General features: G+C 63.0%; 2 protein-coding genes across 7 annotated transcripts; both read left to right on the plus strand.

Moving 5' to 3' along the window:
• The first annotated feature begins 399 nt into the window (after nt 1-399).
• On the plus strand, nt 400-8,726 carry XKR7 (XK related 7). The gene is made up of 3 exons (XM_001235082.6): nt 400-976; nt 5,166-5,365; nt 5,471-8,726. The coding sequence occupies exons 1-3, from the start codon at nt 546-548 to the stop codon at nt 6,421-6,423; spliced, it is 1,584 nt and encodes a 527-aa protein (XP_001235083.3). The 5' UTR covers nt 400-545; the 3' UTR covers nt 6,424-8,726.
• An 811-nt stretch (nt 8,727-9,537) lies between these two features.
• On the plus strand, nt 9,538-12,821 carry CCM2L (CCM2 like scaffolding protein). Of its 6 annotated transcripts, none has more exons than XM_004947172.5 (11): nt 9,538-9,604; nt 9,761-9,928; nt 10,103-10,186; nt 10,280-10,463; nt 10,892-11,340; nt 11,428-11,563; nt 11,679-11,742; nt 11,853-12,003; nt 12,087-12,225; nt 12,395-12,683; nt 12,795-12,821. In XM_004947172.5, exons 1-10 carry the CDS (start codon nt 9,575-9,577, stop codon nt 12,670-12,672), a joined length of 1,683 nt encoding a protein of 560 aa, XP_004947229.1. In that variant the 5' UTR covers nt 9,538-9,574; the 3' UTR covers nt 12,673-12,683; nt 12,795-12,821. The 6 variants fall into 6 exon arrangements, with proteins under 6 accessions (XP_004947229.1, XP_040506924.1, XP_040506922.1 ...); XM_040650990.2 differs by having other exon boundaries at nt 11,856-12,003; XM_040650988.2 differs by having other exon boundaries at nt 9,761-10,186.
• Nucleotides 12,822-12,838: the final 17 nt, after the last annotated feature.

Consider the following 12,838-nt stretch of genomic DNA (forward strand, 5'->3'; position numbering starts at 1 on the left):
AGCCCGGTGGCCTATGTCCTTGTGTCCCTATGTCCTTGAGTCCCCATGATCCTGTGTCTCTGTGTGCCTATGTCTCTGTGTCCCCACGTTCCTGCCCCGGCCCCACAGCACCTTTGTCCACCCAGGCCCAGGCTCTCACCACCCGGACCCATTCGGGGCCGGACCTACGGGCAGGCTTTGCCATGCTGAGGGCTGAGGGCTGGGGGTGCTCCAGCCTCTGGCGACGCGGGCGGAGGCGCTCGGGCAGCGGGGTCGGGCATTCAGCCGGCGGCGGGGCTGCCGGGGGTCCGGGCAGGGGGAGGCGCCCGCGGGGCGCTGCCCTTTCCGGGAGAGGGGGAGCGGCGGGGCCGGGGCGGGGCCGGCGTGGGGAGCTGCCGGGGAGGGGAGCGGCGGGGCCGGTGCCGGTGCGGCGCGGCAGGGCCCGGCCGGCGGGCGCGGGGCGAGGCCGGCCGGGGGGCGGGCGCTGCCGGGGCGGGCTCGGCGGCTCCGTCCTCCCTCCGGAAGTCTCTCCCGCTCCCTCCTTTCTCCTCCTCTCCCCCGACAACATGGCCGCGAAGTCGGACGGCGGCGGCGGCGGCCCGGCCGTGAGGCTGGAGAGCCCGGAGGGCGGCGGAGGGCGGCGGGCGGGCGGCGCGACCCCCCCGGCCCAGCGGTACCGGCTGCGGGACGGCTGCTGGGTGCTGTGCGCCCTCCTCGTCTGCTTCGCGGACGGCGCTTCGGACCTGTGGCTGGCGGCCGACTACTACTTGGAGGGGCAGCGGTGGTGGTTCGGGCTGACGCTGCTCTTCGTGCTGCTGCCCTCGCTCGTGGTGCAGCTGCTCAGCTTCAGGTGGTTCGTGTACGACTTCGCCGTCGGCACCAAGGACAGCGCCGGCAGCACCAAGGACAGCGCCCGCGGCCGCCGCGGCTGCTGCCGCCTCTGCGTCTGGTTGCTGCAGGGCTGCATCCACCTGCTGCAGCTGGGGCAGGTCTGGAGGTAAAAGGAGGGGGTCGGAGGGACGGGATGGGGATGAACCTAATGGAGCTGTAGGGCTGCACCCAGCTGCTGCAGCTGGGGCAGGTCTGGAGGTAAAAGGAAGGGGTCACAGGGATGGGATGGGGCTGGATGGAGGGGCAGAACACAGTAGGGAACACGAGTGGGGATCCCCAGGTGCAGGAAAACAGAGAACACAGGTGGGGATGGCCGGGACACAGGTGGGGGATGGAGGTGGGCATGACAATGTGCAGCTGGGGTGGGCGTGGGGACCAATCCCTCTGCAGCCACAAAAGGGGTAGGAGGTGGAGGGCTCTTGGCAGAGCCTGGCTATGAGCAGTAGCTGTGGGCGTGGGCAGAGTGTGAGGGGCTGCAGCCCTGCTGGGTGGCACAGGCCTGTTGTCCCTGGGTGGTTTTGGGCCTGGTGAGGACATCTGCCTGGCCATGGGGACCGCATCCTGGGGAAATGCAGTGTTTCTGCTGGGCACCAAGCACCTCAGGCTCAGAGCCTCCTCTCCAGTTTCCCCTGCTCCTGCTTGGAGATACTGTGGGCAAGGAGGGAGTTGTTGAACCCAGGTTTCCCCATGGGGCTGCGTTCTGCTCCCTGCCCTGCTGGGCCTGCAGGCAGAACGAGCAGCAGTTGGCTCAGAGCAGACTTGAGCCTCTTTGCATGCTCCTCTGCACCCTCTTCTGAAGCTGGTGGTTTCTTGGCACGCTCGTTTCCGTCTGAGCACCTTCTTTCCCTGTGTGGTGGAGCCAGTGCCGCTCCCTCCTAGCTCTGCTGAGCTCCATCCACTGCTCTGCAATGGAGCTGATGCCTTGAGATGCTGGGAGGGGAGTGGAGACAATGGCATATTCCTGAAACAATACCCTGAGCAAGCAATGCTCTTGGTCCTGTTTTGGTGCTGCTTCCCCTCCTGAGCTACTGTGGCACAGAGGCTGCTCTCCTCCTTGTTGTTGTCTGCATGTGCTTCTCTGCTGCTTTTCTTGGGATGCTGTGGGGATCTCTAACTTTGCTTCACAGCACGATGTGCTCCGTGTGAGCGGCTCCTGACCTTCCCTCCCTGCCTGCCCCCATCCTCTCAGTCCAGCTCTCGGTGTGGTGGCAGCAGGATGGGAGCAATCCCCCTCTGGGTGTACTGGGGGAGCTGGGAGGGAGGATGAGATCCCCCAGGGCCCGGTGAGCAATTACCGGGGTTTGGCCAGAGCCAGGTTGGGTTTTGCTCCCAGTTGTGTCAGCCGCAGTCTCCTATCTGCTGCAGGCTCCTAAGCCAATTAAAGTGGTAACTCTCAGCACTGACCCTCCAGGACACGTTGGTTTCAAGCTGCAGCTGAGGCTCTTTCTAATCCGAGGATTTGGGATTTGCTCGGGTGACCAGTTAAATGCAGTTCGCTAAACCCATTAGCGAGACTGGATCCGGTGCAGGTGGATGTGACAGTTTAAGAAGTGTTGAATTATAGCCAAATAAACACGGCGTGTGGAAGGAAGGCTTTTCCTTGGCCATGATGTTGGGCCCTCCCTGCTCATGCTTCCCTTCATGCATTTAGCCAGCCCCATGGCTAGGGCCACTGTAATTCCCTCGGCAGCCCTCACCACCCCAATCAATCCCTGCACGGCCCCAGATGCTCCCCAGAGCCCTGAAATTGAGATGAGGTGGGGCTGCAGGGAAGGGGACACCCAGGGACCATGGCCTGCATGCTGGCCAAGCATCAGTCTGTACGAGGGGCTCTTCCCCAATGGCTTGGCTTTGTGGGTTGTGTCATGGATTGGCATGGCTGCAACAGGAAAGTAATTTTCTCCTTGTTTTAACAAAGCGATGAGGGACGATATCTCATATTGCCTGTCAAGAAAATCACACTCCCTATTGCTCACTCTCAGACTGGATGGGGTCCTGTGGCTTCTCACCTGAGGGCGATGACCTCTGGCATTGGAAGAGCCAGAGTTAGGGTTAGGATTGGCATTAAGGTTAGGATTAGAACTCTGCTTTTCTCCCAACCTTTGCAAACCGGGATGGCAGTGGGACCACAAGCAACAACAGGAGATGGTTTGAGGGCTGTGTTGAGGCTGTGGAATGACTGATGACTGCAGGGCCACGCTGTGGGGCTGGGAGTGAGCAAACAGTGCTCCTGCCCCGACTGCCACCCCAACCCTCCATGGAGATTTTTGTCAGATTGGGCTTTTTAATACAAAGGAGGCGGTAATTAGCCCTAAGAGCTCTCTCGGTTGGTTTCTGCCTCATCATCAGTTTTTTGAAAATTAAATGATTTTTTTTTTTTTTTAAGTAATTGATTCTGTATTTCTCATGCAGCTGCTGCTGCGCTCAGTTCATAAAAACCTGGCGGTGCTCCGTCAGCGCGTGGGGATCTTTTCCTGGGCTGAAACACAAACGGCGTGATCAAATGCATAACAAATAGGAATCAGCATTTCATTCTGGCAAGTTGATGGGAGATGAAATCTTGGTTTAATGAGCTGACAGGAAGGTGGGAGGATAACCGTGCCCCATGGAAAGCGGGGGGGTCTGAGGGCCACTTGTTGAGCGGTGAGGAGCTGCAGATGGGGGTGCGCGTGGTTCCCCAGCCCCACCCCACTTCCACTGTGGTGCTGGATGGAAATGGTATAATTTGCAATCAGGGACGTCTTGTTTGGCTGCCAGCGCTCAAAAGTCTCTGGGAGGTTCTCAGGGATGGGTTGGCAGAGCCCAGCCCGTGTCCCCCCAGTTTCCCTATGCCCCCGCTGCTCCTTTTGGCCACCCCAACCCCTCCAGCACCGGCTCATGGCACAGCCCTGCAGGATGCGGCCGCCACCACCCGGCTCTGGGCTCTTCTCCAGAGAGGAGAGGCTGCAGAAGGAGCCATACGGAGCAGGGACGTGGAGAGGGAGAAGCCAGATGGGAAAGCTGAAATCAGCCCGGCTGAGCCCCGGCCGCAGCAGGGCCCTTGGGCTGCCCTGGCTTTGTGTGAGCCAGGAGAGGGGATGCTGAAGTCGAGCAGAGGGGTGATGGAGCCTGGCAGGAAGGTGATGGAGGCGGCTTTGGAGGACACTGCAGGCAGTGCTGCACCGACACCGCATGCCCCTGCCAAGCATCACCAGAAGCCCCGTGGGGTTGGTGTCCCTGCCTTCCCTCCTGTGTTCCTGTGGGAGCAGATGGTGGTGGCAGCAGGGTGGCTTTGTGGTCTGGGTGGTGCCAACCGATGCCTCCCCCTCCATCTCCAGGCCACGCAGCCCCCAACCCTGCACCAGCCCTGCAGTGGCCACTGCTGTGGGAGGCACTGGGACACGGCCACAGAGGGAACAGGGCTGGCTTCTGCCTCCTGCTGCTGATGGATGAGCTGAAAGTGCTGGGATCAGGGCTTCTCCCAGTGCTCACGGGCTAATGGAGTCGACTGACAGCGTTTTATGGATCTGATATAAAGGCCATCAGTTTGTGTGACATTTTTACTAGGTTGGGAGGGAGCTTTATGGTCTGACTTCCTTTTGCTTAATCTTTCTGTTTTCATACTCATCTGTCTCCCTTCTCTCCTACCAAACCTGTGAGCAGTCAGTGTGGAGCAGCCTGGGCGCATCCATCCCTGTTTCCCCTCCACAGTACACGTGTTCTCTCCAAAGGACATGGCATTTCCCTGAGCCTTGTTGGCCCGGTGCCGTGGGGAGGGCTCCCGGTGACTCAGTGGTGCGTGCGTCGGTGCCACGCATGGCTCCACTGACCCCAAGCATGGACCATATGGTTGTGCCCAGGCCCTCAGCCCTGCCAAGAGCCGAGGCAGCACCGACACGGTAGCTCCCTGTGGGCACCCTGCACGACCAGCTGGTCCTCCTGCTCCCTCCTTCCTCTGCCCAGGGCAGGCAGCATGGGCTGCAAGCCAGCCAGGACCAAAATATCCCCTTTGAGAAGCAGCCTGGCACGGTGATGGGATGCGAGCAGGGCACCTAAAATTTGCAGGAGATGGAGAGTGGGGTCATGGCTGGTGGAAGGAATGAGACACTATGCTGGGGAGAGGGGGGCTGGGTGGGAGTGGCTTGGCACCAGCACCATGTGCAGCATCCCTGCTGCCCCGCACCTGCTGCACGAGGGTCTCCACAGCTTCGGATGGGAGGGATGTGCCACGCTGCAGCAGGATGGCAGCACCACGGGGCATAGCTGTGGGATGTGAGCATGGTGGGGGCCGTCCTCAATGCTCCCCCCTCATGCAGGTACCTCCGCACGCTGTACCTGGGGCTGCAGAGCCGCTGGCAGGCCGAGCATCGCCGCCGCCACTTCTACTGGAGGATGATGTTTGAGAACGCGGATATCAGCATGCTGCGGCTGCTGGAGACCTTCCTGAAGAGCGCACCGCAGCTGGTGCTGCAGCTCAGCATCATGGTGCAGCAGAATAACATCAAGGCGCTGCAGGGTAGGGACCCTCCGGGTGGCAGAGAAGGGTTGGGGGGCTGCAGCCTGGTAATGGCTGAGTCCCCTCCTCGTCCCCACCCCATTCTCATGGCCTCTGTGCCCACAGGGTTCTCAGCCTCGGCCTCGCTCGTTTCCCTGGCATGGATGATTGCCTCCTACCAGAAGGTGCTGCGGGACTCGCGGGAGGACAAGATGCCCATGTCCTACAAAGGGGCTGTGGTGCAGATCCTGTGGCACCTCTTCACCATCGCCGCTCGCGCCATCGCCTTCGCCCTTTTCGCCTCCGTGTTCCAACTCTACTTCGGTATCTTCATCGTCACCCACTGGTGCATCATGACCTTCTGGATCATCCAGGGCGAGACGGACTTCTGCATGTCCAAGTGGGAGGAGATCATCTACAACATGGTGGTGGGCATCATCTACATCTTCTGTTGGTTCAACGTCAAGGAGGGACGGAGCCGCTACCGCATGTGCATCTACTACATCATCACGCTGTCGGAGAACGCTGCCCTCACCATCCTCTGGTTCCACTACTACAACCGCAAGACCATGTCCGACTTCAACGCCTTAATCCTCGTCTGCGTGGTCAGCTCCAGCTTCGCCCTCGGCATCTTCTTCATGTTCATCTACTACTGCCTCTTGCACCCCAACGGCCCCATGTTCGGCCCCAGCTCTGGGGGCTGCATTTTCCGGCAGCGCCCGCCCCCGGCGCCGAGTTCCCCTGCGGACGCGGTCACCAGCCCCCCGCGCTCGCTGCCGCGGACTACAGGGGGGGAGCGGGAAGGGGCGCCGGGGGAGCGGGACAGCTGCGTGCCCGTCTTCCAGGTGCGGCCCTGTGCCCCCACGCCGCCGGCCGCCCGCGCCCCGCGGACAGAGGGACCCGTCATCCGCATAGACCTCCCCAGGAAGAAGTACCCGGCCTGGGATGCCCATTTCATCGACCGGCGCCTGCGAAAGACCATCCTGGCGCTGGAGTACGCCTCGCCCAGCACCCCTCGCCTGCAGTACCGCACGGCCGGAGTGTCTCAGGAGCTCCTGGAGTATGAGACCACCGTGTAGGGCAGGGGGCGTCCCCGGCCGGGCTGTCCCATCTCTCCGCAGCGTTTTGCCTTTCTTTTCGGTTTGCCGGCACCGAGGGGTGGCTGCGCCGAGCGCCCCGCGGGCAGGGGCCGGTGAGGTCCCTTGGTGCTATCCCCCCCACGGGCCGGCCGTGCGCCGGGGGCTCGTCCTTGCCAAAATACCTCACCTGTGCCTGAGCCGCCAGGTCGGTGGCACAGGGTGGGGGCTGCGGGGTGCACGGGGGTGGCAGGGACCCCGCTCCGGTGAGGGGCTTTGGGCACAGCGGGACATGGCACGGGGGGATGAGGAGAATGTGGGTGCTGGGGAAGAGCCGTGGGGCTGAGGGGTCTGGAGTGAGGCTGTACTGGAGCGTGGGGCTCCTGTTCCACCCCAGGGAGTGTGTGGCATAGGGCCGGGGCAGCCCCCCCACGTTCCCCTTCATCTCAGCCTCAATTCCCCCACACATGCTCCGGCCATTCCCCCACTCCAGGGGGTCACTGTTCCATGCATGGGGCACAGACCCTGGCCCTGAGGCCGGTGGGGGGGGGGCACAGCACCTCCCCACCCCCTCCTACCCTCTTGGGAACTGCTTCATTGCATTGTGTTGGTTTTCATCAGACAGGTGACATTTTGTGTGACATTTTCTACCTCCACTGATGCTGGTGGGGCAGGACCTGGCTGGCACCGGGAGGGCTGTGCAGGGCAGTGGTGATGTGCCCAGGGGCTCCCCAAAGCCGCATTCACCCTCATTCATTCTCCCCTCCATTCTCCAGCCGGGAATGTCTCCATCCACCCCCCATCAGCATCAGCCCCCCCAGCTCAGCGGTGGGAACCTGAGCCAGGACGGTGCCCCCAGCCCCCTACTGCCTCCCCAGAGGAGCAGGGCTGCCCTGGGCTCTGCATTTGAATGTGTGCGTGGCTTGGTCCCAGCCCGCAGTGCCCTCTGCCCTAAGGGCTGTGCTGAATGTACCCCCACCCTGTGTTTGTGCCCCATGTCTGTGTGTCCATGTGTGTGCGTGTGTTTGCAGCTGGGTTCGCAGGGCAGAGCTGCTGCCCCCTGGGCACACATCCCACCCAGAGCCCCCCACAGCCCCGGTGCCTTCCTCCAGCCCCGGTGCGCCCACGGTGTCCCATGGTGCTGGGAGGTGCCCATTGGGCTGCATTGCTTTTGTTTCCCATTTCTCCGTAGCTCGAGGGATGACTGCAGGCTGGGGTGGGCCATGTGGGGTCACTGGTGCTAACTGGTGCTATCTGAATGCCTCGGAACCTTTCTGGAGGAGGGCACAGAGCAGAGCTGGGTCTGGGCAACGGGCTGGGCCCCCCGTGACCCTCACTCCTCCTCTACCACTAGGAATGGGCAAAAAATCCCACTCTGTCCCACCGAACCCCAGGGCAGCCCCGGCCAGGTCCCAGCAGAGAAGGCAGCCGTTATCCTCAGGGAAGTGTGATGGGAAGATGGGAGCCAGCTGGGGATGGGGCAGCCGGGCGCCAGCAGCTGGGAGCCCCCCAGCCGCCAAGTAGCTGCTGTGCTGGTGCTGGTGCCACACCAGTGCCATGCTGGTGCTGGATGTCACAGCCCTCTGCCCGTGACCGCCATGTGGAGCCACGCTGCCTGGGCTGAGGTGCAGCCCGTGCCCTTCCCAGGGGCACAGGTCATAGGGACTCTTTTCTATGCACTCATGCCACGGTACCCTCAGCCCCGGGCTGCTCCCATGTCGGGATTGGGGCAGTGGCTGTGGTGTGGGGCAGCGTGGGATGGCACATGGCTGCTCCACTGCTCTGTCCTCATGGCCCCCATGCCCAGTGGCTCCCAGCCCCGCTCCAGCCAGGCTGAATGGGCAGTGCCAGGGGAACCAAGCCCGGCTGGCAGCAGTGATGACGGCAGCGGTGTCAGGACAGCAGCACTTGCTGGGATTGCACCAAGAGGGCTCGAGCTGGGGCTGAGCTGGGCAGGGGCAGCTCTGGGAGGCCTCAGTCCAGGGGGGACAGCAGGACCACCCCGAGTTCAGGGAATGGGGGACACTGCTTGGACCAGGACCAGGCCCTGCTGCTCTGGGCTGGGGCTGTTTCTCCCCAGCAGGGACTGAGGGTCTCAGCCACGTCCCCTCCCAGTGCTTGGGACCTGGGAGCCCGGCTGTCACGTACTGTAAATACTCTGTGTGCCACCTTCTTCTCTGGGACCCTCGGCGTGAGTAGGGGGTGAGCGAGAGACCGGGGTCTGACCGAGACTTTTTTGTATACCACAAACTTTTTGTATATTTTTAATTTTGCTGCAACATGAGATATTAAATTCATTTCAATAAGCACTGCCTGCCAGAGCGTTTTCCTCTCTGGCTCCTCCGGCTCTCCCCAGTGCCCACCATGCTGCCAGGCTCAGGGCCCTACAGTGGGGCTTCCAGGATGCTGGGGACATCTGGGGACAGCTGTGGATGTGCCACCTGTCTGGAGCCCTTGGCCTGCTGCCTCTGGCAGGGAAGGGGTGTGTGGGCAGGATGTGATGTGCTGTGGAGGAAACTGCTGGACACAGCCCCGTCGCCAGCGATCCCAGTCCAACCTCCTCCGTGCCAGGGGGCCCTATTCCCCATCTGATCCCCAGACCCAAAGTAGGGGTCCATGGGCTGCCCTAGGGCCAGAGAGCTTTGGGCATTGCTGTGTGGCCTCAAGATGGAGTCCTCCTCCATGCCAGGATGGGGGCAGGCAGGGGTCCATGGGATCCCCGTGGCAGTGAGGGGAAGGGGCTGATCTGCTGCATAGTGCACGGGCACCCAAGCCCTGGTTCTGGACCTGGTCCTGACCCAGTCCCAGCCCAGGGCCACTTCTAGTCCCAGCCCCATACCAGTCACAGCCACTGTCTTGTACCAGTCCCAGTCTCAGTTCCATCCCAGTCTCATACCAGTACTGGTCCTTGTCCCAGTCCCAGTCCCAGTCTCAGTCCCAGTTCCAGCGCCAGTCCCAGCCCAGTCCCAATCCCATACCAGCTCTGGTCTCAGGCCCAGCCCAGTCAAACTCCAGTCCCACTGTCAGCCCCAGCCCCAGTCCCAGCCCAGCCCAGCACCCGCAGAGGGGCAGGAACTCACATCCGAGCCATTCTGGTGGAGTTTCCGACAGGAAAACAACAAAGGCGTTGGACAGAGAGGACGGCGGCAGCGCCATGGACTGCGAGGCCAAGAAAGGGAAGAAGGTGTGTGCATTTCGGGGCCACGGCTCCTTGGGTCTTGGGGTGCCGGGATGAGGGTCGTGAGGTGGGGGGGTCCCTTCGGTGCTGGGGCTGAGCCCCCCAGGTTTCAGGGGGATCCAGCAGGGAGGAGCTGCGCTGATGTGCGCCCACACCCCGCAGGGCTTCGTGTCGCCCATCCGGCGCCTGGTGTTCCCCAAGGCTGCACGGAGGACAGCCCTCCGCAGCAGTGTCTACCGGCGGCCGCTGCACTCAGTGCCGCTGTACCCCCCCGACTACCTGATCGACCCCCAGATCCTACTGCATGACTATGTGGAGAAGGAGGTGAAGGTAAAGTGGGGGGTTACCTGCAGGGACTGGGAGTGTTTCTGGTCCCCTTCTGTCCAGAGACAGGGAGAGAGGGGGGGTATGGGTGTGCTCCCCGTGGCCCTGCGTTGTGTTCCCCTCGCATCCCAGGGGGACCACTTTTCCATCCCCAAAGTACCCCAGGCTCTGTCCCCCCAGTTTTTGGGCCACCTGACCTGGGTGACGGCCTCGCTGAACCCCTCCAGCCGGGATGAGGTGCTGCAGCTTCTGGACACTGCCAGGGTAAGGGAGTGCCCAACACCCCATTTGTCACCCCGCAGTGCTACCCCACAGTAGCATCAAGTCCCCACACCCCCGCATGTTCTCTACCTGCAGAAGCTGAAGGAGCTGCCCCTGCAGACGACCCCGGAGCAGGACAGCATCCTGAGCCTGTCTGCCCGCTGCCTGCTGCTCACCTGGCGTGACGATGAGGAGCTGATCCTGCGCATCCCCACGCATGAGATCGCTGCAGCCTCCTACTTGCGTGACGATGCCCTGCACCTCCTCATCCTCAAAACAGGTGCGGGCACCCCACCGCAATACAGCTGGCCCCGAGCACCTGGCACCCCCATGCAATGGGGAGGAGCCAGCTCCATCTTCTGGCCCTGTTGCAAGGCATCACCACGTGCAGCAGCTGCCCACTGCTCCCGTTGCTCCTGCAGACGGCTCCCAGCTGTTCTCCCAGCCCCAGCTGTACTTAATGGCAGCAGGAGAGGATGCAGGAAATGCCCCCCTCCCCGCTGCATTGAGCCCAGATGGGGGGAACTCTAGTTCTCAGCAAACCCAGGCTCGGCAGTAAGTCGCAGCCAGGCTCCTGGGGAGGGGGCTGAGCCCCAGTCTGGGCACGGGGTGTATCCCTAAGCTCCCTATCCCCCAGCCAGTGGGATGGGGCAGGTCTGGGATCTGGAGTCCCCAGTCTGATGCCCCGACCCTCCTCGCTGCCTCCAGGCCTGGGAGTGGACCCAGTCCCTGCCGGCGCACACCCTGAAGCAGCCCCGGTGCCGGAGCTGCCCCCGGCTGAGAAGCGTTCGGGGAGCTCTTGGCCGGAGCCGGGGCGGCTGGGAGGTGCGATGGAGCGGCGGCACACCATCTGCAGCCTGGACTGGCGTGCGGCGCGGGGCGGGCAGGAGGGCCGGCAGGGCGGCAGTCTGGAGCGGCGGAGGGGCGGCAGCTGGGAGCGGAGGCAGCGCGGGCGGCCGTCGGGCAGCTGGGAGAGGAGGCAGCCGTGCGGCGGCAGCTGGGAGCGGCGGCGGATCGGCGCGGCGGGTGGAAGCTGGGAGCGCGGCACCGGCTTCGGCAGCTGGGAGCGACGGCACCCCGGTGGCAACCCGCTGGACCCCCAGGAGCCGTGCCCCGACGCCTACTCCAACCTCGTCATCCTCGCTGTGCCCAACAGGGTGAGCACCCGTGGGTTCCCGGTGCTCGGTTCCCTTCGAGGTACGTGCCCACCCCCTCCCCACCCCGTTCCCTCTGTCCCACTGCAGGATGCGGCCGAGGAGTCCTGCGCTCTCATCTGCCAGGTCTTCCAGATCATCTACGGTGACCAGAGCATCGAGTGCGTGGACCGTGCCGGGTACCACTACACCTCCACACCCACGCGGCCCTGGCTCTCCAGCAGGAGTGAGTGGATGGAGGCGGGTGTGGGAGCCTCAAGTGGGGTGACACGGGGCCGGAGGGCATAAGCACAGCATGGGGGCTCGCACCCTGGCTCTCAGAGTCAGCTTTCCCTCCCCAGGTGAGAGCTGCCGCACAGATGGGACGTATGGCTACGATGCTGACTACAGCTGCTGCAGCTCCTTGTGAGTTCTCAGCTCCAGGGCAGGTCCACGTCCTCGCTGCCCTGCTCAATGGGTGCTGTGCATGAGCAGTGCCAGCACCCACTGACCCCCACCCCCTCCCTATCCTCCAGCAGCAACGGTTCCCATGAGACATTCGAGGCGTATTACAGCAGGACATCCTCGCCCTCCTTCCATCAGTCCCACCACAGCCTGGCCACCGCCTGCAGCGGCAGCGACCAGAGCAGCGTGGGGCTGGAGCAGCTGCAGGACTACATGGTGACGGTGAGGGCAGGGGGCAGGTAGGGGATCCCACTCCTCTCCACCACTGCCACCCCCAGCCCCGATCCATCCCTGTTTCCCCACAGCTGCGCAACAAGCTGTCGCCCCAAGAGATCCAGCAGTTTGCCCTGATGCTCCGCGAGTACCGGCTGGGCATGTCGGTGCAGGAGTACTGCGCAGAGCTCCTACGCCTCTATGGGGACCGGAGGAAGTTCCTCCTGCTGGGTGAGTGCCCCAGGGATCGGAGTGGGCGATGGGTCCGTCGCTGTGCTACACCATCCGTGCGTCCTTAGGGACAGGGTCTCAGGTGCCCACCGAGGGGTTGGTGGGACCCCGCTGCCCCCGGATGGGGTTGGCACGGTCACCCCATGAAACTTCATGGCACCCATCCCAGGGATGAGGCCCTTCATCCCCGATCAAGACATCGGGTACTTCGAGACCTTCCTGGAGAGCATTGGCATCCGGGAGGGCGGCATCCTCACCGACAGCTTCGGCCGCATCAAGCGCAGCATGAGCAACACGTCGGCCTCGGCCGTGCGCAGCTACGACAGCTGGTCCCTGCGCTCTGAGTCCGAGTCCTTCAACCGCATGATCACCAACATCACACACGACATCGAGGCACTGGCACGGGATGAGGAGGAAGAGGAGGAGGAGGAGGACAACTACCTGTGAGGGAGGCACAGGTCGCCATGGAAGGGACGGGGCTCTGCTCTTGGCTGGGCTGATGGCGTTTCGGGGCGGTGTCGGTGCAGGGGAGCCCCCACCAGCAGTGCCAAGTGCTGTAATTTTTGCAGATTGCAATTAAATGAACAAGATGGGGATTGGAGCAGGTTCTTCC

This window comes from Gallus gallus, chromosome 20, assembly GCF_016699485.2.
Source record: "Gallus gallus isolate bGalGal1 chromosome 20, bGalGal1.mat.broiler.GRCg7b, whole genome shotgun sequence".
Taxonomy (NCBI): Eukaryota; Metazoa; Chordata; class Aves; order Galliformes; family Phasianidae; genus Gallus; species Gallus gallus.